This window comes from Lepidochelys olivacea (assembly GCF_965140295.1).
Source record: "Lepidochelys olivacea isolate rLepOli2 genome assembly, chromosome: 15".
NCBI lineage: Eukaryota > Metazoa > Chordata > Testudines > Cheloniidae > Lepidochelys > Lepidochelys olivacea.
The window spans coordinates 27,874,537-27,899,625 of record NC_140425.1 but is presented as its reverse complement, the minus strand read 5'-3'; the positions used below and the strand labels follow the sequence as shown (position 1 = coordinate 27,899,625).

Sequence of the window (25,089 nt, the reverse complement as noted above, 5' to 3'; positions counted from 1 at the left end):
TGTTCATTCCTCTAGCTCACTAGATTAAAGGGCAGAGCATCCCTGATTCCTTAATAACTCACAGACCTATGAGTACTGTAGCTGGAGAGATGCAGTGCGCTTGCCAGGTCTGGGTTGTTCTCATTTTTTTCCAAAAGAGGAAATCGTTTCTGACCGGCTGTGTTATTAATTGAAGTTGCACCCATGGGTCACTAAGAACGGAGCGGAACCACTGCCAACAGAGGATGAGAACTGCACGCTCATCGAGGTGACCGAAGAAGAAGTCGAGAACTCGGTCAAACACATCCCGAGCCTGGCCACAGTGGTGAGTAACATAGGCCAACCGTTCGCTCAGTGTGTGCGTGGAAAATGGTCTGATCTTACTGCCCCAGCATCGCTGCTCAGATCTAGCTGTGCTGATGAATGATTAGAGTTGAGGACTAGGTGCCAGGACTCCTGTATTCTCTGTTTCTAATGCACCCATCCATGGGGTGGCATATGGGCACCATGCAGCAGCATGTGGCATCTCTGGGTCAGAAACCTTTCCTGAAATAGATCTAGGACAGCACTGCCCTTCTAAGCAGCTGCTAAAGAGACCACAAAGTCAGTTGCTTGGTGGAGATAGCCTTCCCCTCAAGCTGGAGTGGAACTGAACTGTGTGTGTCTGGAGATCATTCAGAGCAGTCCATTAAGACGGGATGTTGTCTAAGTTGCTCTCTTGTCGCACTTCCGCTGGTCTGCAGATCTGAGTCTCTTATCTCCTAGTGCTGAGGCTTCCCCATCCCCTGTCATTTTTAACCCCTTTCTATAAACCATCTGATTGGTGCGTCTGTGGCTGCCATCTTGCAACTGCTGTTTAGTGGGATTTTGGTGCTTCTATTGGACCTTCTAAACTCCAGCTTGTAACTCCACATTAGCGACTTGCTTTTAACCTAGCAGCTCTGGGCCTTTGGTCACGCCTGTCCTGTGTCCTGCACTGAAGGGAAATCTCGGTGTATAGTAGTGGGAGTTAGCAGAAGACTACTCTTAACTTGCCTCAGGGTTTTCATGTGGCTGTTTGTAATAAGGTGCTGTGGAGGAAAAAAGGGAAACAAGTTGGTTTTTCCCATCTTGCCAGCTTGTGGTTCGCTCTCAGATTTCAAAGCTCTCATACGTTGCCTCTTGATGATTGCAAAGCCCAGCTCCACAGCAGAACCATATTTAAAATTCTGGACCATATGGAGAGGAGGGCTGCGCTAAACAGAGACCAGGACTTCAAGCAGGTATCCCTGGGCCTATTGAGATGTTCTTTTGACCACCACTGGAGCCATGGCTGCTCAGTGGCATTGTCATCGTTTTAGTTTGTACCTTCCGCTTTTTGACTGTGCGCCGCAAGTGTCTTGGGAGGTGCTGTGCTGCCTTCCCCTTCCTGCCGCTGTGCCCCAGACTCTCACTTTACTGAAAGGGAACAAATCTGGGAGGAAGAACAATGATTTTTGGCAACCGTGTCTGCCTGTGTTCTGGTGAGCAGACAATGGAGCAATCTGTGCTCCATGGCCTCTTTCCTTTTAGAGAACCAAATTCTGCCCAGCTCGGCGCACCCTGAGTTCTGTGGGAATTGTGGGTGCTCAGAGCTTTGCAGGATCAGGCCCGGCAAGGATAGTCTCTGCATCTGCTCCTCCCTGGGCTCAGCTTCACATCAGACAATCTCTGTGTTCCCAACCCCAAATCTCCTACGCCTGGAATTCATTAGCAGCAACCTCCTTCCTGTCCTGCTGTCACATCTTTGATTTAAGTCATTATTTAGAAGAAAGGAAAAAAACCTGCCTCCATTTTTATTTCTGCCTTTGTTTGTGAATAGCTCACCTGCTTTAACGTCCCTGTAATAGACTGGTTTTTAAATGCAAACATTGTGTGTTGCCCTGTGCGAGATGCAAATACCATCCCCATCCTGAAGAGTTTACAATCGAAGGAGAACGTTGGAAAAAGTTTCGACCTTTTTTCCCCCAGAAGTGCTGAGTACCCACAGCCCCATTTGAAATCAATGTGTGTCTAGCACAGTTGAGTGCAAAATGAATGATTTATTCAACTTGTTTTGCCTCTTTCTTTTTTTCTATTCATGAGTTGGTCACTGACAGGTTGCAGAATTCTCAACTTTGATTTGTTCTTCAAAATTATTCACAAATTTCTCCAGGGAATAATTCTTAGTCTGCCTGTCAAGCTGCAAATGTTACACTGAGGTATAAGATTCACACACTCTTGGCTTTTTTATTTTTATTTTATTTTTACTCTTGGCTTTATTAATCACATTGAGTGACTTTGTAACCCACTGACAGTACATTCAAACTGTACACCCGATTGTAATACTCAGTTTGCACTATCGTGGTTAGCTGCATCCTTAATTCAATCAGGGAACTGATGCAATAACATGTAAGTTACGAAACTAAGTGGTAACATGAATTTCAAAGTCTTTTTTTCTGTAACTTTTGTGCTTCACAGTTAAAGTTAGCTCAGTACAAACTATAGAGTTTCCAATCACAATTCAGTTTTGGCAAGTATTAAAGCAAATTCCACCCCCCCACCCCAATCCCCCAATCAAATTGTGTTTTTAATGAGTATTCCTGCCATTAAAGACCAAGCAGCTGGAAGTTCACAGAAAGTGAACCCAGCAGGGTGACAGATACATGCAAATCAAAATTCACTTTTGAATTAGAAAGATTATTGGAAAAGAAAATGTTGCATTCTTCACTCAGGTTTCATATCCAGTCTCCTGTGGTTTGAAGTGTGCATATGTAGCTCTGAGGAGTTCCAGATAAAGAAATGAGCTTCTGTACTAAGCAGTTGGAGACCTGGCAGTCGTCATTATTGTTAAATGAAAACTTTGCCCAGTCTAGGCTTGTTTTTAATAGTTTGCTAAAGCACAAACTCTATCGATTTGGTATAAACTTCAAACATTTCCGTTACTCTTGAGTGGAAATGCACTGCTATTGGAAAGGGTTGTCCCTGACTGAAATCAATCTTGTCCTGCAGATCTTGGTTAAAACGATGATCCGGAAACGATCTTTCGGGAATCCATTTGAGGGGAGCAGGAGAGAAGAACGATCGCTGTGCGCCCCAGGGAACCTACTGACGTAAGTGTCCTCATCTCGCTCAGGTGCAATGCATGCTTCCAGAGTGATTTCCAGGGAGTGAATAGTCACAGTGCAAAACACCAGCAGAGCCTGAGAATTTTTATTTAAAACCTGTACTACAACCGGGCTTTTAGTTGATACGTTGTACGTACTGAATCTAATCTCAACTCTATTTGGACCCATAGAAGACAGCATTTCAGTGATAAGGGAAGTGGTTCTTGTAAGTTACTTATAACTGAGGCACACCGTGCTATGATACTTCACAAATGGTGTCCTGTACCAAATCCGAATGAAATCAGATCCTTGTCCCTAAAGAATGCTCAGCCTCTGTTTTATAGATCTACTATAGCCTGAGCCAGTTCACGGCACATGGCTCCCTACGCACATGAGTGGAAATACTGATTTAGTTAGTGATTTAGGACCAAATTTTCAGAGGTTCTGAGCTCCTAAACTCCCCCCAGGAGACAGAGCTGTAGGTGCAGGAAAAGTGTTCGACATCCCTCAGGATTTGTCCTTACTGTTGCCACTTCTGTGCGGATTAGAGACACAGAGGCTCCTCCTCCAAGCCAGTGTTTTAGGGTCTACGAATTTGGAGCCTGAGCCTATACGGTGCTGAGCTTCCTCCACTGCTGTTGAAACCAATAGGAACTATGGGCGCTCTCCGTCCTGCAGGTGGCACTCGCCACCAGACAGGATTGGACCCACTGTAAGTAGTGAAATGCAGATTATGATCTGAGTCCTGGAGCTCATGATAAGAGGAAAAATATGAAAGTGTTAGCTCTGCTGTTCACTTCCTGCATGTGAATGGGGCCTTCCTATCGGAGGAGTGTCAGAGTGATTGTAAACCTGGCACCTTCTTACTCTTCTCTTCTGCTCCTGGAAAACCAACACCGCTAAGAGAGTGCGAGCTGGAATCTAGTCCACGTTGGTTCCTTTCAGCTCATTATGGGGAGACGGGAAAAAGGCGTCGGACACTGTGGTCATCTTACCTGATTTGTGCTCGTTCTCGCTTCACTTTCCCACTCCCCACAATGCTAGAAAAAACAAATCAGTAAATGTGAAGTATTACATCGGTCAGACTTACCCAGCAGTGCCTTCTGCCTGTCCGTTCATGTAGGCAACGTATACGCCAGGGAGCTCTAGGACATTCCCAGATAACGTGTGATGCAACTCCAGAGGAGCGTTTATTTCTTTGGGTTGTGTTCCCTCCAAAATTGTCTCTCTACAGAGATCTAGGTACTAGGAGAGGGATCACAGTTTGGGGACACGTACACCAGGAAGCGTGTTAGTGCTACAAGCCGTGGCTCTCATAGGAAGGCTTCAGAATCGGGGGCTGTCTGTTCACCATGAGCCCAGTAACCGATTGCCATTATTTCAACCAATGAAGCCCATAAGCTGTAGGAAAATTACATTTAAAATAGGATAGTCCTTAAAACCATGAATGGAGCTTTCTCAGAAAGTGGATCAAACATTACTAGTAAATAACTGGTAAATGACAAAAGCTCTTCTGACTACATGCAGTGGATGACAGACATGCATGAATTGCTGTTCTGATAACAGGAATACTCTTGTCTGGATTTCCTTGCTAGCATGGTCACTTATATTAACCTGGAGGACACAGAATTGAATTTTGCCAGTAAATTAATCAGGCAGCTTAAAGATGCATTGTTTTTCTTTCTGTTTGCATTGCAGCTGTGAAACGTTAATAAGTTACCTTTTAGAATAAAGGTTTCACTTTAATAAACTGATCCATTGTGTTGGGATCTATTTTGTACTAAATGCAAATTAATAAATAAAAACAAACGTTGGACTTCTTGTTTGCCATCACCTTTTCCCCCTCATTTGACGCAGATTTTTTCACTGGGGCTCATTCCATTGATGATAAGCTCCCAAGGGCTTATATGTGGGCCAGCGCTGTAATCACTTGCAAAACACCCACTGACTTCAGTGGAGCCAGGATTTCACCCCAACTGTCTTCCAGCTCAGGCGCCCGTATGGGCTTTCTAACGGCCTTGCTGAGCTTGTAGATGCTTACTGTGAAGTTCCCATTTCCTACCAGCACACAGTATGTCCAGCTCCACTAGTTCCCGGATGGATGAGGGCTTGGTGTCCTGCCTGCTAATGCTTAGAATGGGCTGCGTCTGCATGGGAGTTCAAGTGACGACATCTCTTACGCAGAACGCTCCTGTCTGGGTCAGTCCTGTGTCTATTCAGCACCTAACTGCCTGGTGCAGAAAACTGATTTTCATTTGAACCAGAGCCCTTGTATATGAACCCAAAAGACCACTAATGCCTGTGATTTTGGTGTGTTGCATTTGTAATTCTGGCTGTATAAGGCATTTTCCGTCTGGATAAACTGGAAGATCAATCTAGTGAAATATCATCACAGACTAACAGAGATCATATTGTCAGTTTCAAGTTACTGAAGTTGAAACACATCCTGGCAGATTCAGTCTGTGTCAGTTTAAGGTTGCAATACAAAGAATACATCATTGGATTCTGCTGCTTTACCAGTGTCTAACAAAGGTAGAGCTGCAGTTTCTTGACACTTGCATCCTGTTTTAATTTCCCAAAGTACCCCGGGCATTTGCTTGGTTTTTCTACTGAGAATCTTAAAACAGATGCATCGTGGGGGATTGAGCTTTCTGAATGGAAGAGTTGACAAACCACTGAAAGTGCTGTTGCTGGACACTTGCTTCCACCGTTCACGCTCTTCTCTCGAGCAGTATCTAAAGGGCATGGTAATTTACTTAAATTTTCCCCAAAGACCCTGTATTATGTTGATTACAAGAGGCTCAGCAGACAGATGTGTGTGAATCTTTTCCATAGCCAATGCTCGATTCCTTTCTGGGCATGCCTGGAACTTAAGCAAGTAAATCCCCCAGTTATCCATTTGGGAGTAGGTTTATATAAGATCTTGTCCTGAGATGTGTTCAATCAGTAAAATTCACCCTGTGCAGAGGGACAGAACAAGGCCTATGCACCAGCCAACTGAATCCTATTTTGAGAGATTAAGTAGGATTTAAATTGTATCTAGACCTCAGACTGGCCTGCAGAGGGATGAATTTCACCTTATGCATGTAACTCTTGTTGACTTCAGATGGAGTTGTGCATGGAAGACATCTTCTCATTTGTATGTTGTTAACTGTGAGCTAAAAGAATGTATCTGTGTATTTTCTGAGTCTTTTTCTTATATTCTGAATTGTAGTTGACAGTCTGACACTCAAATCCTATTTATATTGGTGATTTATTTGATTGTTGTTCTACAACAGAGCTGTAATATTTTACATGCTGTGGTTAACAAGCTCCTGTCTCCTCCATCACTGATCAACTACGGAAGCGGCTGTCAAACACAGTAGATGAAAGTAACTTGTTTTATTTTTGCCAAACACCCCCCCCCCCCCAAACACGGGTTAAAACAATCATGTGAAGTGAACTAAGTGTCTGAGGGCTAGACAGAGGGGGTAAGGAGGTGATCTGTTTTCTCTATTACCATATATGCGTTATACCATTTGATTTTATGTGGCCCAGAATCTTCCCATATTTCTTTAATCTCCCCCCAGCCTCCACTCTTCTGCAGTCTTTCATGTGAGATTGCTTCCATGTGTGGTATGGTTTAATCTTTGATAGCTAGTACTGCTGCTTTCAAGTGGTTTGGGATATTGTTATGGCTATTAGAATGCTAATTCTTACCCAGTCTGCGCTGTCTTTACCTATTTAGGTTTCTTGTGCTTACAAAAATAAACCATGATGTTGTGGCTGGTGATGTGGAAATTGTTTACTGTATGATATGTTGAAAGCATATATAGGGTTCCCCACCCACCCTCATATAAAATGTTTCCTTTTTAAGGGCACTAATGTGTTGTATTTCATTTTAAAGCAGGAAGCAAGGCAGCGAAGATAACCTGAAGTGCAATGACCTGCCAAATGTGGGAGGAGATGAAGTTCTTTCATGAAATCCAACATTATGGTTATGACGGGCAACTTGGTCTATGGCTCCTTTTCTACAACATGCATCTGGGGAGAAGAGATGTCACAGAGCCTAAGCCAAATACACACAGCATGACATGGCCCTAGTACAGCATTATACGCTGCATGCAACGCTTACATAGCAGCATGTTGTAAGAAACCAGATTACCGCACTTGTCCTAAATATTGAACATCTCTGATTGCTAAATACATAAATGGACTGCTTGATTTATTGCTGGAAACATGTTGGCAGAGATCAGAAGGTGAGATGATGTGAGGGGCAGTGGTGGTGGTTTGCAAAAAGCAAACAAAGAAAGATGCAGTTGGAAATGGCTTTTAAGTGGTTTTCATGCCAAATATTTCAGAGAGACTGATGCCACAAGGTATTGTACAAGGGAGGTAGGCAGGCGTGTGAAGCTTCATACACAGCTGTAAAAACCAGAATGATGTACTTTGAGAGCTCACAACCTACCGGAAATGTTGTTGCATCTATTTTTTATTGTTTTTTCTAATTGACACATTTTAATTGCACGGAAGCGAAGTAAAAACCACCACATCACCTTTTTCAACAATGCCTGTCTTTTTGAGCAAAGTTTGAACCGTTTGAATAAATAGCATCTTCAGGTAGTTCATAAACTAATGTTAATTACTGTGTTTTGAAGACACCACTTTTCCTAAAATCTTGACATTAGCATGGATAGATGTGCACTAGCTGGGCCAAGTATTCAGGGTACAGATGGAAAATGTATCTAAGGGCTTGAAGTTTGGTCTGAACTCTTACAGCAATGGGCGTTTTGTGTTAGGAGTTAAATCCTGTATTGCTGGGGGAAGCTGAACTCCTATTTTGAATGGCAAAAGAAGCACTAATGTTTCTAAATCTTTTACTTGAGCTCGGTAGATATATAGTTACATGTTAAATTCAGGGTAAAATCCTTCACTTCCATGTACATTACATGGTTTGATACAATTTAAAAAAACAATTTATGCTATTTGTAAGTATCTAAATAGACTTAGGGCTCATTTAGGATTTAAGATCTTATTGAAATATTTAGATTAGCTGGTAACTTTTCAAAGAAGCATTTTTTTTTTCAAACTCTTAATTTGGATTTTGGGGCTAGATATTTCTGCAAACTAGTAGCCAATAGTTTGTAAATCCCTGTGGATCAGAGGCTAGTTAGCAGACTACAGTAATTTAAATGCACATCTAGTTTAGGGATTACTCCGTACTAAGAGCATGTTCATCATCCCTGAGATTGCTTCGGAATGATTTTGCGGTGCTGTTAGAATCTAAACAGCAAGTGGTGGGATTCTGGCTTCTACATTAGATTTTCAGATAATGCATGCTCTGTTAGTATCTTGAGCAGAATAACTGAGGTAATCATGAATGTAGATGAGTGGGGATGAGATTCTCCTTGTGATTGGGAAGGGTCAAAATAGGTGGGATAGTCCTGTGGATAAAGCATGGCACTGAAAGGTGGGAGAGCTGATTCTTTTCTCAGCCCTCCCACTGACTTGGTGTGGGACCTTGGGCAAATCACTTAATCTGCCTGTGCAACTAGGAGAATGAAACTTCCCTACCATGTAAGGGGCTTATGAGGCTGAATTCTTTATCCTGCATGGAAGGCACTATAGAAGTGTCAAGTATTATTTTGATTTCCCCAACCTCTACCCTACAGCTGGCTTATTGGGCCAGAGCCATTATGAGGTGGTTGTGTTCTTGCCTTCCTCTGAAGCATCAGTTAGTGGACACTGCAAGAGGCAGGATATGTTGGTGCTACGTTCTGACCTGGTACAGCAAATCCCATCACCCTAGAAATGACAGACCTTTATGTAAGAGTTAGGAAGTTAATTTGGTAATTAGCAAGTTCCCTTTCGCATAATAGCCTGTATAGTTGGCAAAGCCTTCTGGGTCCCAATAATCCAAGATTCCCTGTATTCCCAAATTGGTACTGGAATGGTACAGTCATCTTCTTTCCAAAGCTGATGACATGTTTCATATAAGAACCACAACTTCAGTAAATGTTTTAGGAGCAGAAACAATGAATCCGCAGCAGAGAAAAGGACACTCGGTTCTTCCTATTGCTTAATTTGAAGCTGTGAACTGCTATTGATTGCTCTGTGTCTTTGCTTCTTAATACCAAGAGGAATACCAAAGTAAACTCAAGCTTCAAAATTTCTCCTTCCTCTTTTCCCCAATTTTATTTCCTTTGTGGAAATACAGATCTGATAAAGAGTTGCCAGTTGGTTTCCTGCGCTTGTAAATGGGTTTGTTGTTTTGCAAAAAATGCATCTAAATGCTTAAAAGAAAATTCTTTCATTGTTCTTGCTGAGTAGTTTGCGTATCGTGTTTTTGTTTAAGGTCTGTGAGCGGCATGGAGATATAGTGTGGAATTTTTCCATTTACATTAATGATTTGGTACATGCCATTTGATATCATTAAAGCTTAATTTACAAAACAGGGGCCTGAGAGGTGCAATGCAGCTTCTAAAACAAGCGCAGGTCTTCGGTACCTATCCGCATAGTATCTAGGCACTGGAGATTAGCTGTAGAACAGTTTATGGACATTGACCTTTGACTCTTAAGCATCCAAAACCTAAGAGCTTCCTCAAGCAAACTCCAAGGAATTTATTTTCCTGCTACACCCAGCTCCATGTCTGAGTAACAGTCTCCAGCCTGACCTCTCTGCCCAATATACTTCTCTGAATTAAGCTCTTCGTTTTATGTGGGCTTCCTTGTCAAAATATAAAGTGTACAAAGTGTGCAGAAGATCTGTTATCTAAATGCATGAGCCATTAGAGAAACTATATATACAAACCTGTTCAGTTTTGTACCTACTGTCCTTTACTAGTCAAGCTACCTTTTTTTGTAGTGAAGTAAGCCTTTTACCTGTGCCTTCGAACTGGGCTGTGGCTAGTTTTCCCCTTGAAACTCCTTTTAAAAACAAAAAAAAACCCAACACTGGCCATAAATTGTTGCTGACTGAGGAGCCATGTGGCTCTGAAATTGCAGTAGTAAAGCTGCTCTCGGTTGGTGGTTTCCGATTATCTACTGGATAAGGAATCGGGTGTTGCAAAGTCCTGTGATATTGCTGACTTTTATACTGTTGTTTAATGCCTACGGCTTGTTTTACTCCTATCCCTCCTTACTATGCATTTTACTTCATCAAGTGTATAAAGTTTAAATACTATGTATTTATCACTTAAATTATATTAACTAATAAAAGAAATGTAGGTGTTTTTCCACAGATGTTCACACTTCTCTGTACAAATTGAAATAAATAGCCTGCAACCGTCAACCCCCAGTGAGCTCGTTGATTGGAGAACTTTTATTCTGCTTGACCCACAGAACTTTATCCTGCATTAGAGAAATGGTGAAACAGCAGGAACCTGCTAGCACGGTCGAGATCTTAATCATTCATTCTGCTACATGAGATGGAGAGTTCTTAATAGGGGCAAGGGGAAGAGACCATGATGACTGTGTTAGCCGTGTGGGGAGTATTACTGCAGACCAACTGCCATTTGTTGGATGCAACTGTCTCGGCGTAGTTGCATGGGAGGCTAGGGAAAGATCTTCAGGGTGGACTGGGCTTCGGCTTGAGTGTGCAACTTAAGTGGACGAAATTAGAGCAGCCCTCCCCAAGCCAGATTGTTCCTGTTTTGGTTGATTGTGTGCTAATGGAGGGCAGCTTCTGACACTTCTTTTGGGAAAACTTTTCCACTGCTGGAAAAATATTCAGTCTACTACTTCCCTTTCTTGCAGTATTCAGCCTGCTGAGGACAGCATGCTGCAAAAAGCCCAATAACAGAGCTTGGCCCTGTCTGCAAGGTGGCCCTGTTTCTTCAGATGTAGTTCTAACCATGTCAATGGAAGAATGTAGTGACTTTCAGATGAGGTTTAGGAGGGGCTACCTGCTGTACTTAAATACAGCTGGTTTCCTGTGAAAGCCTGATTTTGAACCCCCCCAAACCTGTTCTCCTGGCATCTAAGACAGGCCACTTTAAGCTATGTACAGTGGCTATGCTGTTAAGTGTTGACGTTTAGGAGTGTGGCAGGGAAGGAGAACAGGGGTAGGCTGCAGCTCCTGGGGCATGGACGAGGATGCAATGACACTAGTCCTTACATCTTTCCACTGGATAAATCATAGCTACTAATAGGACAAAGTACAAATCCTGCTGTGGAAGGGTGAGTTATATAACTCCACTCGTTCCCCTCCCCCACCCCCTTCGGTTCACAGCTGGAGAGGTCAGAGTCTGCTTCCTCCTCTAGGCTGTGTACAGCTCTGCCCTAGCACCAAGCCAGGAAAAGGGCTTTTCCAACAGTGGCACTAGCTGGTGCAAATGCCCTGGCCTCACCAGCTACAGCATTTCAAAGAAAAGGGACCTCGCTTACCTTTTAGTTCACAACAGAATGGATTCTCCTCATACCAAATCACTTAGAAGAAAGTTTATTCAATATAATTTGTGTGTTCACAATGAGTGGAGATGCCAATATTCCGAAGTGCTGTCAGCATTGTCATCCTTTTCCTTCCTTACAAACACTGAATTTTAAGAGGACCAGAAAAGAAGAAGCCTCTTTATAAATGCATCAGCCACTTACTCAAATGCAGGAGACCCAGAGAGAGCTTCATTCTCCTACTCTAGGCTCCTGAAGCTCAGATAGACGAGGGGTAACCTGTTGACTTGCCCTCACAGGAAGGAAATGCATTTTATTGCCATCACGCTGTAGCTAGATGCTCTCCAGGCCTGAGGGGAAGACTAGCAACCAGGTTCACCACAGCAAAGAGGGGCCTGGCTCTCCCCCCAACAAGTAACCTCAAGGGAGGGCAGCTACCCTTCCCCCACTTAATGTCACTCATCTCAACCCTCTCATCCTGGCCCAACTGCCTATGCCCCTAGCAAAGAGGTAGCTCTGGGTGACTGGCCCCTCCAGGGGGCTTTCTAGAGGATATGGGGATATAAGAAGTTAGTCTCGAGAAGTAAGGGGGAAGGGGAAACTTACTCAGCTGTTGAGACACTTTCCATGAAAGTTTGGCATACAAGTCCTGATCTGTACGTTTGTTTACCGAGGCCAGAATTCAACCAACTAGTAACAACTTCAGAACTTTCCTTCGTTTGTCAGTGACACGGAACAAGAATGCACTCTTTTATGTGGTCAATGTTTGTCAGCCGTAAAGTAATGAGGGAAGTTTCTCTTTCCACAGGGAGAATGCAGCTCGATTAACCCTGTTCCAGGAAGGGAAGGCTGCAGCCTCGTCTTACTGTCTTTCCGTGAAGCAGAACAACATTCGCTGCAGCACCACCATGGTCATGATTGTGTTCCATAGGTCTCACTGGCTCCCTTGACAGAAGGTAGACAGCCATTACACTTACAGTGAGGGCAAAAGGGGCAGACCCTAGGTTAGGGTAGTACACTAGCATCTCACTTCTGGAGACTAGCACTGGAATCCTGCCTTGATCTGGTCAGCCAAAAAAGGAATCTTCCCACAAGAAATCTGCTCCCTGTGTGTATTAGATAAAGGATAAATAATTTGGGGCTTTTGACAGGTGAGTCCAGCTGATGCATAAGCATTTCCAACCAAATTTAAGCTGCAGGGCAAAAATCCTGCCCTGAGCAGCTTGTGTGAAGCCCTGTTGAAGACAACACGGCAGCAGAGAGCAGACGTACTCTTGGAGAATAGAGATTCTAGGAACAGCCCAGCCCCACATCTAGATCCCAGCATTGTTTGTGGTGCTGGTAGGTAGGAAGCTAATGTCAGTTGCAAACAGACACTTTGACCTGTGAGGTTCAGATAAACAGGAATAGCTTTTTTTAAAGTCAGTTTTCAGGGCAGGCTCACACTTAGGTCACCCATGGAAAGGTTTGGGGAAGATGAGCATTAGTCTTTACCCCAACATCTTCTGCTCACAAGAGGCAGGTGCCTGGGGTTACCGTCAGGACTGAAATACAGCGAGAGCAGGTTAAAATTTCTCCCACCCCTGCAGCAGGAACAAGAGCCTGTTTCATGGAGGACAGACACTGGTTCCTAGGGGCTTACGTTCCACCAACAAATAAAATTGGAGACTTTGAGAGGCCTTGTCCTTCTCCACCCCCTCATCTATGAGGCTCTGCATTTGGTATCTGGATAGAGTTAACTTAGTGGTCATCTGGCTGCAGATAATCATTTCCACGTATCCATGGACAAGCCACAACTTTGGGGTGGGGAGAGGGAGGTAAACTTGGCTGCAACTAAGACTCTCACCACAACACAGCCATGCTGCTTACCAGTTCATAATCTTCTACGTATTTGTATTTCTTCTCTCTGTAGTAATATCTCTTCTTCATGAAGTACAGAACCACGATGTCACACAGGACTGTTGCCTAGTTGAGATCAAAGAGCTCTTGTAACTGTTCTTACTTCAAGGCAAACAGATATTAGTTTAAAAGTCTCTCTCAATAAAAGGAGGACGTGTGGCACTTTAGAGACTAACAAATTTATTTTGAGCATAAGCTTTCATGAGCTACAGCTCACTTCATCGGATGCATTCAGTGGGAAGACAGTGTAACTTACCACTCCAAACAGTGCTAGTCCAGAGCCAATGTTAATCATTGTAGGAATTATATCAAATTTTCCTGCCTAACAGAGACACAAAGTGACAGTCATAAGCATTTTTGCAGACTCTGAAAACATTTAGAAGCTAATGAAGGAGTCAGCCATGAGATTCAAGAAACAAAGAGCTACCTTTCCGAACACCATGATATCAAACCGGATGCCGTAAGCCTTAATTAGTGTCCGCGAGTCAGTGCCACTTGCATCCTTGTAGTATTTTGCAAACCTGAAGAACAAGTGTTTTAGAGGCTTAAAAAAAAAAAAAAAGTAGGGGTTGCTTTCTCTTCCACCCCTGATCCCACAGTTGCCATTATTTTACTCATACTGGCCCATGAACAGATGCGCTTGTATTATTACAAGTACAGAAAATGCGCGGTTCACAATTACACACATCATGCAATATTCATCTAGGAGAAGTCGAGAGAGAGCCTTAGACAGAAGCAGTTAGTGGCTGAATTAGAAGAGTTCTAAAGCACAGGCAGGAGAGGAGTGGAAGAGGGGAAATCCATGTGAGATGGTGAAGTTAAGCAAGACAGTAAAAACTAAGTTCCCACTAGTCACTTTCCTGGATTTCTTTTGGTGGCTGCGGCTCTTTATAACCAACCTTGGATACCTCTTGCTGCAGTCAGACCATTTCAGATGAGTAATTTAGTTTCCAACAGGACAAAGTGGGAATGAAAGTATCAAGAGGGTTTTAGTTTATAGCAGAGCCACTCAAAGGATCCACCAAGCTACATACAGTCTGATGTGGGAGGGACAGAGGATTTTTGCAGGTATGTGATTTGCCGAAGGGAACAGAGAATACTCAAACTTGAAGGGGACTTGCTTCACGACAGTACTTGGAGCTACAAGGTTACACCCACAGAAGTCATTTTCTCAGTTCATGCAATACTATTCGCATGCAGACATTAAATAGGGGAGAAAGAGGGAGATCAGACTTACTGTGCCATGTGATTTGCTGCTTCAAGTGGAAAGAGAAGAAAGGATGGAAGAGAAGAAGAATGACTGCTACTTGGCTACACATTTTCTCCATAATAAGCACGTACAATGGTAAGTGTCAATGGCCAAGTCTAGAAGCAGTTTACACTCTGCATAGTTGGACCAGCCTGTTCTAATCAAATAGGCTAGCGTAATCGGTCTTGACAGCCTTTGGGGTTTGCTGGATGTAGAGGCCTGCAGGCTTCTTAGTGTTTGTTCATACTTATCCTATCACCTTTCCACAGCAAAGCAGCCTCCTGTGACAAACTTTGGATGAACCACTCTGTCTTCTGTTTACATGAGAAGCTCTGCATAAAAATCTTAGCCTTCACTAGCCTTCGGGCCGTCACATCATAGTCTTTAGGCAGTCGACCTTATGCCAGAATTTAAGATTCACAAATTTTCAGGTTCTACCAGATATGCCCTCTACGCTAGCTGGAGTGTTGTGTCACCTTAGTGACACAGTGGACACAACTTGAGCCAACACACATTATAGTTAGTGCTGTAACCACGGCAGGCAGCCAGACATCACTCTTGCCAGTGGTTTAAGCTGGCCCTCCAGCTAGGTCTAGGGGTGATATCTCACTGCTATAGCTGTACCGCTAAACATCCCTGGTGTAGATGCAGCTCTACTGGCAAAATGGACAGAGGGAGGGGAGATGCAGCTGAAACAAGCCACAGTTTGTTTTTAAAATCATGAGCTCTCCCAGTTGCATCCACACCATGAGTGCTTTGCCGGTATAGTGGTTTAGCTATATTGGCTAAGTGCTCCTAGTGTAGACCTAGCCTTAGTTGTCATCTTGTAACCAGAGTGAAACAACATCATCTAGCTGTACCTACACAGTCCGGTGGGCTAGTTCTCCCTTCACCCAAACTCTAAATAGGGGACGCCAGAGTTCATTGCCCCACGTGCAGATCCTCTGGGCACTCTAACCTCCCATGAAACATGATGGGATGGCTGCCCAGATTTTCATAGGCTGCACTGCTATAGACATGATTCAGGGCATGTTAAGCTGAGGCTCTGACCCAGCCATTTAAGTCACCATATCTCCACTGACCTCAGCATTGCTACACTGAGTTAGAGCAGCTGAGGATCTGGTCCACGGTAAGGGGGACTCTTGGGTGGCCATAAGACAAATTGGTTTTTGGTAGCTAGATCATGACGTTAACTGGGGTAGAATAAGCATCACAACCTGATTCCCAAGAACCCACGTAGTTGTACTAATAACGTGGAGTGAGCCATGACGACACCACAGACTCCGTTACTCAACCGTGTACCTGAAATTATATCCAGGTGAGACCCTGTGGTTGGCATCCTTGTTGTCAAGGCGACGGAAGGTGTATTTTGGCACACAGTAATAAGCAGGTTTGTCAAGGTCACAGTTCCAGTTGATCTGCACTCCCATTACTCCACCCTGCACAGCGCAAACAAACAAAAAGGCGCACACAGAGAGAATGTATCAGTGGGGGTAGCTTAAAATTGCTGGCCAACCTGTCAAAGGGATTTCTTCACGTTGACCAGCACACACTAGTTTAGGGAAGAGCATATCTGATTTCTAGGTACACAACAAGATTTGCTTCTTATCCCACTGCAGTTACCCCAGGAGACTTAAGCTCACACATTTGCCCATGTGAAACTTGCACATCACCCCTGAATTGCGTGTCCCCAACTTCCTACCCCTAGGATAAGCAGCTACCTTCCAGCTTATAAAAGTCATCAGCAAGAGAAACCAGGATCCAGTTTATTAAAACCAACCAACCAAAAACTACTTCTACATGGTGTCTTTCACTGAAAACGCAAGACTTTAGAACTCGTCCTCAGGCACACAAACCCTTTCCACTGTAAGTGGTGCACAGTCCCACAGGCCAGCTGAATTGTTTACCAGCTTTACTTCACCTACGCTGAATGAGACCTTGTTCATAATACTGCATAAGCATTTGCATGAGTGCCACGCAAGACAAACAGAAGGGAAGTTAAATATTTACTCTACAGTAAAGTTAAAATATTCCCTATGGCCCTGGAAAAAAAAGCCTTCCAGCCAGCAGCCGTTTTGCTACGGATTAGATGGCTGCCAGCAGATAAGCAAGTTTTATGTTCTGAGGCAGTTGAAGAGGCTGTGTAACAATGGCTCCTGTTCCTTTGCTGCATCCTTTCATTGAACAAACACGAAAGGGCAGGTCTACACTTCAAACGCTGCAGCTGTGCCCTGTAGCCCTTCAGTGAAGACGCTACTCCCCTGACAGGAGAGCTTCTCCCGCTGGCATAGTTAATCCACCTCTGAGGGGTGTAGCTATGGCAGGGGGAGAAGCCCTGCTGTCGACAGAGCGCTGTCGCCCCCGGGGGTCAGGTCGGTATAACTGCGTCACTCAAGGGGGTGGATAACAGAGTGACATACCCATGCAAGTTTATAATGTGAATCTGGCCTAAGTGAGGATAGAATTTCCACATACCTCAACAGCCATCTCTTGAAAATTCTGCCCTGCAGCTTCAACTATTTGGCGGACTCGGAAGATTGGGCAGAAGGGATCCGTTTTAGGGTGGTAAATGCAGGTCTTGAGGTAAGTGGTACTGATAGAGGGCAGAATGTTTCGCCTGAAGTGGCACGGAAGAGACAAGGGACGTGTTACAGAAGCCCTTTGCACCTGCACATCCTCCTCCACCCCAGGCAGCAGCTCAACACCCTGTTCAGCAGAGGAGTACTAGCCCAAGCGATCACACTAGCACCTCTATGGGATACTTACCTGGTGAAGTTGAACTTGGGATACCAGATATTGTTCTTCACCAAAATGGTGAAGTTCTCAGCATCCTTTAGGAAAGCCGGCCTATGAAACAATTGGAAGATTAAAAACATTCACCTTTGCATCTCAGAGCGTTTTGTGAAGCCAGTTATCCAACACCCTTGTAAGGCAGGTAAATTACACCCACCTTACTGGCGGGTAAACCGAGACCGAGGAGTTGAGGCACTTGCCCAAAGCTCCTATAGCAGCGTGCATGTTATAAAGCTAGACAGAGGGAGGGAGTGTGAAATAGGGGATTATAGGTGTCAGGGGTTTAACTCCTGGTTTACTTTTCTAGCAGCCCTGAATTAGCCTCCTTAGTCTCCATAGGAGGATGTATGAGTATTAGATTTACGTTCTGGTAGAGTGCACCGGACAGTTCCTGCAATCTAAAAGTGGGAAGTGGCCAGGACACAACTAAGGCTATGTCCACACTTAGGAGCTAGGAGCGTGACTCCCCACGGGAGCGGACGTACTTGTGCTAGCTCTCATCGACCCAGCACGCTAGAACTGTAGAGTAGCCACAGTAGCGTGTGCTAGCAGCCCCCAAATATGTACCTCCGAGGTATCAGTGGGTTTGTACTCAGGACAGCTACAATGGTCCCACTGCTTCCCATGCTACGCTATTCTCTTTGGTGCACGCTCTCAGATGCCAGCCGGGACTCTCACCTCTGGCTTGCATTGCCACCCAGCTGGAAGTTAGTGTCAGCCATTGCTTTCCATGTTAGTCATCCAACTTGAGGAGGCATCCCACTGTGCCGGCAGGTGACACCCTGTGCCATGCAGTTCTGAGATGCCGCAAGGCTTATTTGACAGTTCTTTTCAGTAGGCAGTGACTGCTCTCAGCCCTCCCCCATTCCTGCTTACTGCCATTGCTACACGTGCACCAAAGCCTCCTTCAGCCGTGGTTTTCAAACTTCCTCGACTGGACCACACAGTAAGAGCCACCGCCCAGAGACCACCCCTCCGGTTCAGGACCGCACGGGCCGCCAGCCCGCCCAGCAGTGGTAAATAGCCTGTGGCAACAGAAGCACTCACTTAGGTAAACGTGTGTCATTCTCCACAGGACACCACGCATAGATCTCACAGGTTTTGACAGAGGTGGAGTATTTCCTACACTTCCCAGTCTGGACTCCTGGAAGGACATGGGAACAGAGTTAATACCGGGGCATCGAGAGCAGCATGGCAACATTCACACAGGCTCTGACACATAGCGCCTGACAGGGTGATGACGGTTAACAGGCTGCTTGGTTGATCCCCACATCACGGGGAAAGTTCAGCAACAGAATTCCCTGATAACTACGCTAGTTAGAGGTAGCACTAGTGTAAACCTGCCTGTTAGGGGAGGGCTACCGCCCACCGCAGCAAAGTTAACCTTAGCAGTGGGCGGCCTCAAACGAGGGTCAGCAAGAAAACTGGCTTCTTTGCCACTCGGTGAGAATCTGGCAATAGCTTGTTCCTATGGTATGTCTAACCTGGAAACCTCAATACTGTCCTTGAGAAACTCTGCCAAAATCGCGAAAGAGCCAACCCCAAACCACCAGCCATGTCTCCATCCCAGCCCATAACGGCAAGCATCTGACTAGTTATGGTGTCATTTTAGAACATCAGTCTGATACACTGCAATTGAAGGGCTAGAAGAAAATTCCAGGGTATTTTACTGTTTAAATGGGACATGAAGCATTAGAACCTCCCTCCATTTAAATGGCGCCTTGTTAACCCAGTAAGTGGCTGCTGACTTCTGAAAGGAAAGGCTGTGCATGAGGAAATCTAACTTGACCAGAGGGAAATGACTAGGACAGCAGAGGTTTACAGCTGCCGATAAACTACATGGAGGTCAGATCAGTAACGTTTCTATTTTCGTGTGGTACTAGAATGTTTAACCCTTTGTGCTCCCTTTCGTGATGCCCCTCTTCTAAGGCCGTGTTACACTTTGCTTCCAGAGTAAAAGCCAAGGTAACCGGACTAATCACCGCTTCCCCTCCTGTACTAGCGGCAACAGAACCTCTTAGGCGTCCCAATACAGTGTACATTGGTTTCGTACCATTGCTGTGGGTGCCTATGTATCCTGCAGAACAGTCCTCACTGGAATTACACACAGTTGTCTTATCTGGAAGCTAAAGGGAAGAATTGTTACCATAAGCCACAAAGATGACTTGCCACGCACCCCCTTCCCTCCCTGCCACGAGATGGGAGTTACTCCTCCCAGTTAAGGATTAGACTCTCCCGGAGATAAAGTATAAAGGAGACGGCCAGTTACCATACCTACCTCAGGACAATAGCCTTGTGTCTGATTCAGTGTGATTATCAGGTTTGTCATGATGAACAACATATTCTCCCCCTGAATAGGCAAGACAATCAATGAGATGTATGGGTTAGTTCTAAGCAGCGACGCTCTGGAAAGCTAGAGCCTCACCTGATCTGCAGTAACAGGTTCTCAGGTGGCGCCATAGAAAGCTAGTGTTTGGAGAGAGCAGACGCACTGCTACTGGACTAGGGTCTCTCGGGCGTCACTCGAGGAATCCCCCTTCCTTAGGACAGAGCAGTCCTGAAGGAGTATAACCCTTTCTACGGTACTCTGTCCAGAGGTTCACTGAATCCACACTATGAAAATTAAAGGACCCCTCCATAACTCTCCAATGGGGCAGCTCTAGTGGGGCACAGACAAAGCTCCCAGCAGTTGAAGCAACAGCTCAAATCAGGTGTAATAAAACAAGGAGATGACATGTCACCCTAGACCTGTGCTTCTCAACCTGTGGCCCATGGGCCGCTTGCAGCCCATTCAGTACACAGCTGCGGCCCTTGTGACATCCTCAGAGCCATACAGGTAGCATATATATTATGTGGATGCGGCCCACAAAACACAGAGAGAGCTGCATAAGCAGCCAGCAATGGTAAATAGGTTGAGAACCACTGCCCTAGATATTAGTCTGGCACCAGGCTGAACACCTCGAGGGAAGTTAGCATTAGTAAGTAGATCTGTGACAAAGCCAGAGGCAGCTACTGCTACAACACGCTGGGATTTTCACACGAGTGTGCAAAGAGGACCGCTGGCCACTGCCAAGTGAGATCCCAGTCCTGCAAGCTGATCCCCACAGGCACAATGCTCCTGAATGGAGCACCATTGACTTCAGTGGGTCCTGGGGCAGACAGAAAGCACCCAACTGCATGGATTAGCTGGCATGATTAGATCTTGTGTTTTTAATCTCAGCGTGGAGACTTTTCCAGACTTAGTGCTTTTGTACTTTTCCACCTGCAGGTATTGATCTTCCCACCTGTATTTCTTTAGGGCACAAGCCCAAAGGGCTCAGATTCTTTTCCTTGTTCATGCCCCAGCAAACTAGTCTTAATTCCTTAATTGGCAAGTTCCCACTAAGAAGACTCTGGCACTTCTCCACCAGGTTTGCTGTGGACAGAGTCATTCAAAGGCTGGCAGGCTGTAGGTGTCCAGTGAGGGTTGAAGGCCAAGTACTGCCCACTCAGGACATACAAGTATCAAAATGGCACCAGGCTCTCCTCTGCCAATCAGTAACTTCCAACAGTTCTTGTTTAGTTCCAGATCAGGTTATTTGAGAATCGTTAGGACCGAGAGAATACAGTGTTTGACTTTGGTCTATTGGCTTTTAAACAAACAAAGCAATACAGAAGTAGGAGAGACAATACCTGGGTCATTACTGCAGCTTTATCTAGAGGCTGTGGTATTCCCCTCCCTACCACCATACAAACAGACAAGCTTCATGTTCCAGACACAATAATGCTGAGCACTCCTAAACCCTGATGAAGTCAGTGGGAGTTGCAGATGTTTAGTGCCTCTGGAAACCAGGCTAATAGCCAGATGCCTTTTTCAGCCCAGTAGTCTTCCTGCAGCCACACAGAATAGGCGTTCCAGAGTTGAGGAACACCTGTCTGAGAGGCTTCTGTTGGCTGGCAAAGCCCTATTAAACTGTGCCAGAAAAACCCCATACCTGAGGTGGAATAACATAATCAGCCACGTCCCAGACCCGGAGTCCCAACTCCGACGTGTTCGTCATGGTTATTCCCTTCACTTTGGCGGTAACAGAACTGACCACAGAGTCTGTTTCCTGGTAGCCCTTTTCCCACACAAAGACCCAGCTGCAAAAGAAGGAAAGTTCATCATGGCTTCCGCACTGAGACACCTTTAGAGATCCCAGCAGTGTGACTGGGAGCTTGGAGGCCTGGGTTCTATTTCTAGCTCCTTAGGTGACTTTGGGAGAGTCTCTTAAGATCTGACTCATTTCCCTCCCATTCCCATCTGTAAAATGGGGCTAACTGGGACCCACTTTGCATGGGAGGATAGCCTTCATTAATACTTCTCAAACACCTGGAAGACACTGTAAACACTAATTCCCCTCCCCCCTGGTCATCTGCTTTGTGGGGTATTATATAATTACTGGATCCTTCAGCATCGGGTTTGCACTGGAAGTTTGCACAGGTAAGTTTTAGGGCTAGGATCTGAAATGGGAAGGGTGATCTGGCAGACACCAGGCATTATTTGAGGTGGAAATGACAGATACACTCAACATCAAATGAGAATCAGCTACACTAGAGCTGCAAAGACTGAAGCAGAGAACAGCAGACACTTGTGGGATTTTGTATCTACACAAGCCCCATCCCCAATTCAGCTCTTACTAACACTGGTATCATGACATCAGTGGGTTACTCTTGCTTTCACCAGTAAGGGTGGGAGCAGAATCAGGCTGACAATACACAAAGGTCCCTTTGTCCCTTTCGTCATCTGACAGGATCATCTATTTTAGGAGAGCCACAGTGAACAGCTTGCATTTACCTTTTATAGCTCCGCCACCACATTCCCATCTACAGATGTCACTACCTGGTTTGACCAGTCCATCAGCTCCATTCAACAATGTAGGGGCCTATTCTCCCTGTATTGGGCCTTGCTGCGTTTCCAACCATGAAAGGTGGTATAAAAAGGGACTGCTACCAACTGAGAGTTCTACCACCGGTGTAACTGGGTGGAGATCACTCACACACGCATGGATGCTCTCACAGGGTAAGTGAATGCACGAGGCAATGGAAAAGTCAGGCCCATTGATTTTCCTTAAGGGAGACCATTTAAAGTAATATTGACATTACCTTAGTATATCACAGTAACAGGATATTTGATCTCTCTTGCTGTTTTTGAGAACTTTAATGTTGCCAACTTTTGTCATGAGCCACAGGATATTTGGTGTTTCTTAAAACCCCAGCTTCTGGACTTGTGTGATTACCTGAGAATCTCAGAATTTTAGAAAAAAGTCTAGCCCTTATCGTTATAGAGAAAAGTTTGAAACCATAAACTCTAAGAGCTAAAAAAAAACCACAAAAACCCAGAAACCAAATGAAGAGCCCACATTTTGTTGTTTTAAAAACTTCGCTATTTCCAAACCAATCTTATGATCTGTGGGAATTCACCCATGATTTTTGACCACTGGAGGTTGGCAATACTGTTACTGATTAGTATGAAGACTAGTTCGGGGACAGGAAGTGTCTCAAACATGTGAGAGGAGGAAGTGACCAAGAAGTTCTCGGCTAGAAAAAGCCATATAACAAGCCACACTGAAGACAAACACACAAGATCATCCTGTATAGTGATGTCCTGGTCCAGCCTCTAGTACCAATTCCCAAGACTCTCAAACTGTAAAAGGCAGACGACTATCCCTCAGCCCGATATGCTTCCGTCCTTGTACAAGGCACAACAGTTTAGCCTATGAGTCACGTATTGAAAATTCAAGCCCCTGAGAGGAGCCTGGGGCATTCCATTCACAACACTTCAGAAATCCCACAATGTAGAACAGCCACAAGGCCATTCTCTCTAGAGAGTTTCTGCTCTGTCACTTGGAAGCAGTCTTATGGGGCTGAGCCACTTATTTAGGGAAATCCAGTTTAAGATCCTTTCAAAGGCCTGATGGCTTCCCTGGCTGTCTGAGCCTTGACAGCTAAGGACAGCCCCATTAATAGAGCCAGCACTAGAAGTGACACTATCCATGAAGAGTTTCAGAGTAGCAGCCGGGTTAGTCTGTATCCGCAAAAAGAAAAGGAGGACTTGTGGCACCTTAGAGACTAACCAATTTATCTGAGCATGAGCTTTCGTGAGCTACAGCTCACTTCATCGGATCCATGAAGAGGAACTACCTTATCTCAGAAGTCAGAAACACTAGCAATAGCCAAACAAGCTTAGGGTCCAATTGAACTCCCAGTACAGTCAAGGGGAGTATTTCCATTTGCTTTAATGGGACTGGATCAGGCCCATAAGTTAATTGCCTTAGGTTCTCCATTCTATTTTTGGAGATTTGTTCAGCTGAAAAAGGAACCAGATTGGCCAAGTTTCCTTCTACTTTACATTTAGTGGGCAGATGGGAAAGGACTTCAGGGAAGATGACTGTGGAGAAAACCACTGAGCTGTGGTAAATCAAGAGCTGATAACAAGCCAAAAAATCTCAGAGTAGAAGAGCACAGTGAGAAACCAGACAGGAAGAAGCAAGGTAAGAAATGACTTCCAAGTTTTTGTAAGAAAAAGGAGAGATGACAGCTGGGCATCCTGGCACCCAAAGCATTGAGTCCAAATATTTTGGAGGCAGTGCTGGGGTGCTACTGTGTTATTACACTACCGCCCAGAGACCCTGATCAGCAGCTGTTACAAGCAGAGGCCAAGCTTGCCCCCTGCCCCAGGCAGCTACCAGTGCAAAGGCGTGGAAGACAGGAAGATAGAAACGTAGCTACACAACTATGTATCAACCTCACCTGTCCCATGCCCCACTGCCTCTAGCCACTGCTTGACCGCTGGCCAGGGGGACCCAGAACACTGCGCACCACCCCCTCCTCCTGCCCAAGTCAGCAGCCCCCCAACAGGCGGGGGGGGGGGCGGAGGGAAAATCTCTCTCCCGGAATCCCCCCTTTGCAAAACACAGCTGGGATGGGGGTGAGGGGGGGCGGTTTCCTGTTTTCCCAACGGCGTCGTCACAAGTAAAAGTGAAAATCCCTGGAAAGTGGGGAGCGGATCGCACCGGGGGCTGCTCCTCGTGCCAGCCCCGGGGCAGGGGCTCTGCAGGGGGACCCGCCGGCCCCGCTCACCCGATCACGTAGGCCAGGATGGCCAGCTGCACCGCCCGGTTCACCAGCCCCACTTTGCGGCTCTTGATCAGCACGATGCGGGGGGTGTCGTACTCGAAGAGGAAGCCGCGGAGCACCCCGCAGCACGCCCCGGAGGCCATGGCTCCGGCTGGGCGCACGGGGCAGCTGCTGCACACGCCGCGGCCAGCGCCGCCCGCGGAGCCCTGGCTCGGGAACTGCCCCGCTCCGCCCGCCGGCCCCGGATTGACAGGGATTGGAGCGGCTCCGCCACGGGCCAGCCCCACCCCCGGCGGGCGTTTCTGGGCCCGGGGCTGACCCCGCCACGGGTTCCCGGCTGCCCTGCGGCAGGATCCTGCTCTGGTGGTTGGGCGTTTAGCCCGGGGCTCTCCGGGGCAGGGGGGCTGCTGCTGCTGCTGCTGCCGCCCCCCCTGGCTGGAAGCGGTTTCCCCATGATAGACAGGGTTTATGGTTTGGTTCAATGGCCCCCCAATACAAATTGTCTCGGCACTGCTGTCCACAGCCCTTTAAATGACGGGAGGGGGAGATATGGATTGCCAACCGCATGTTCAAAAATCATAAGATTTTTAAAAAAAATAA

General features: G+C 45.8%; 2 protein-coding genes across 7 annotated transcripts in view; one reads left to right on the top strand and one right to left on the bottom strand.

The window, feature by feature from the left end:
- The window catches only part of CAMKK2 (calcium/calmodulin dependent protein kinase kinase 2), a 46,491-nt gene extending 36,172 nt beyond the window's left edge, over positions 1-10,319 (top strand). For 5 of the 6 annotated variants that reach the window (XM_084649625.1, XM_084649624.1, XM_084649622.1 and 2 more), the window contains 3 exons: positions 176-304; positions 2,989-3,089; positions 6,970-10,319. In XM_084649625.1, coding sequence (XP_084505751.1) covers positions 176-304; positions 2,989-3,089; positions 6,970-7,045 — 306 coding nt within the window. In that variant the 3' untranslated portion in view covers positions 7,046-10,319. The remainder of the gene's footprint in view (positions 1-175; positions 305-2,988; positions 3,090-6,969) is intronic. The other variant, XM_084649623.1, reaches the window with a different exon arrangement.
- Positions 10,320-11,486: 1,167 nt separating this feature from the next.
- On the bottom strand, positions 11,487-24,731 carry P2RX4 (purinergic receptor P2X 4). The gene is made up of 12 exons (XM_084649237.1): positions 24,493-24,731; positions 21,366-21,513; positions 19,670-19,741; positions 19,445-19,517; positions 18,439-18,535; positions 17,365-17,445; positions 17,074-17,215; positions 15,901-16,037; positions 13,777-13,870; positions 13,606-13,671; positions 13,320-13,415; positions 11,487-12,395 (listed from the first exon to the last, which is right to left on the bottom strand). Exons 1-12 carry the CDS (start codon positions 24,630-24,632, stop codon positions 12,363-12,365), a joined length of 1,179 nt encoding a protein of 392 aa, XP_084505363.1. The 5' UTR covers positions 24,633-24,731; the 3' UTR covers positions 11,487-12,362.
- Positions 24,732-25,089: the final 358 nt, after the last annotated feature.

What these genes read in the sequence shown, in the direction of transcription:
- P2RX4 (XM_084649237.1), bottom strand. Translation starts at nt 24,632, where the DNA reads ATGGCCTCCGGGGCGTGCTGCGGGGTGCTCCGCGGCTTCCTCTTCGAG. An exon ending in ATATCATGGTGTTCGGAAAG is followed by an intron (nt 13,672 to 13,776) that starts GTAGCTCTTTGT and finishes TGTCTCTGTTAG; the next exon opens with GCAGGAAAATTTGATATAAT. An exon ending in ACGTAGAAGATTATGAACTG is followed by an intron (nt 12,396 to 13,319) that starts GTAAGCAGCATG and finishes CCTTCTGTCAAG; the next exon opens with GGAGCCAGTGAGACCTATGG.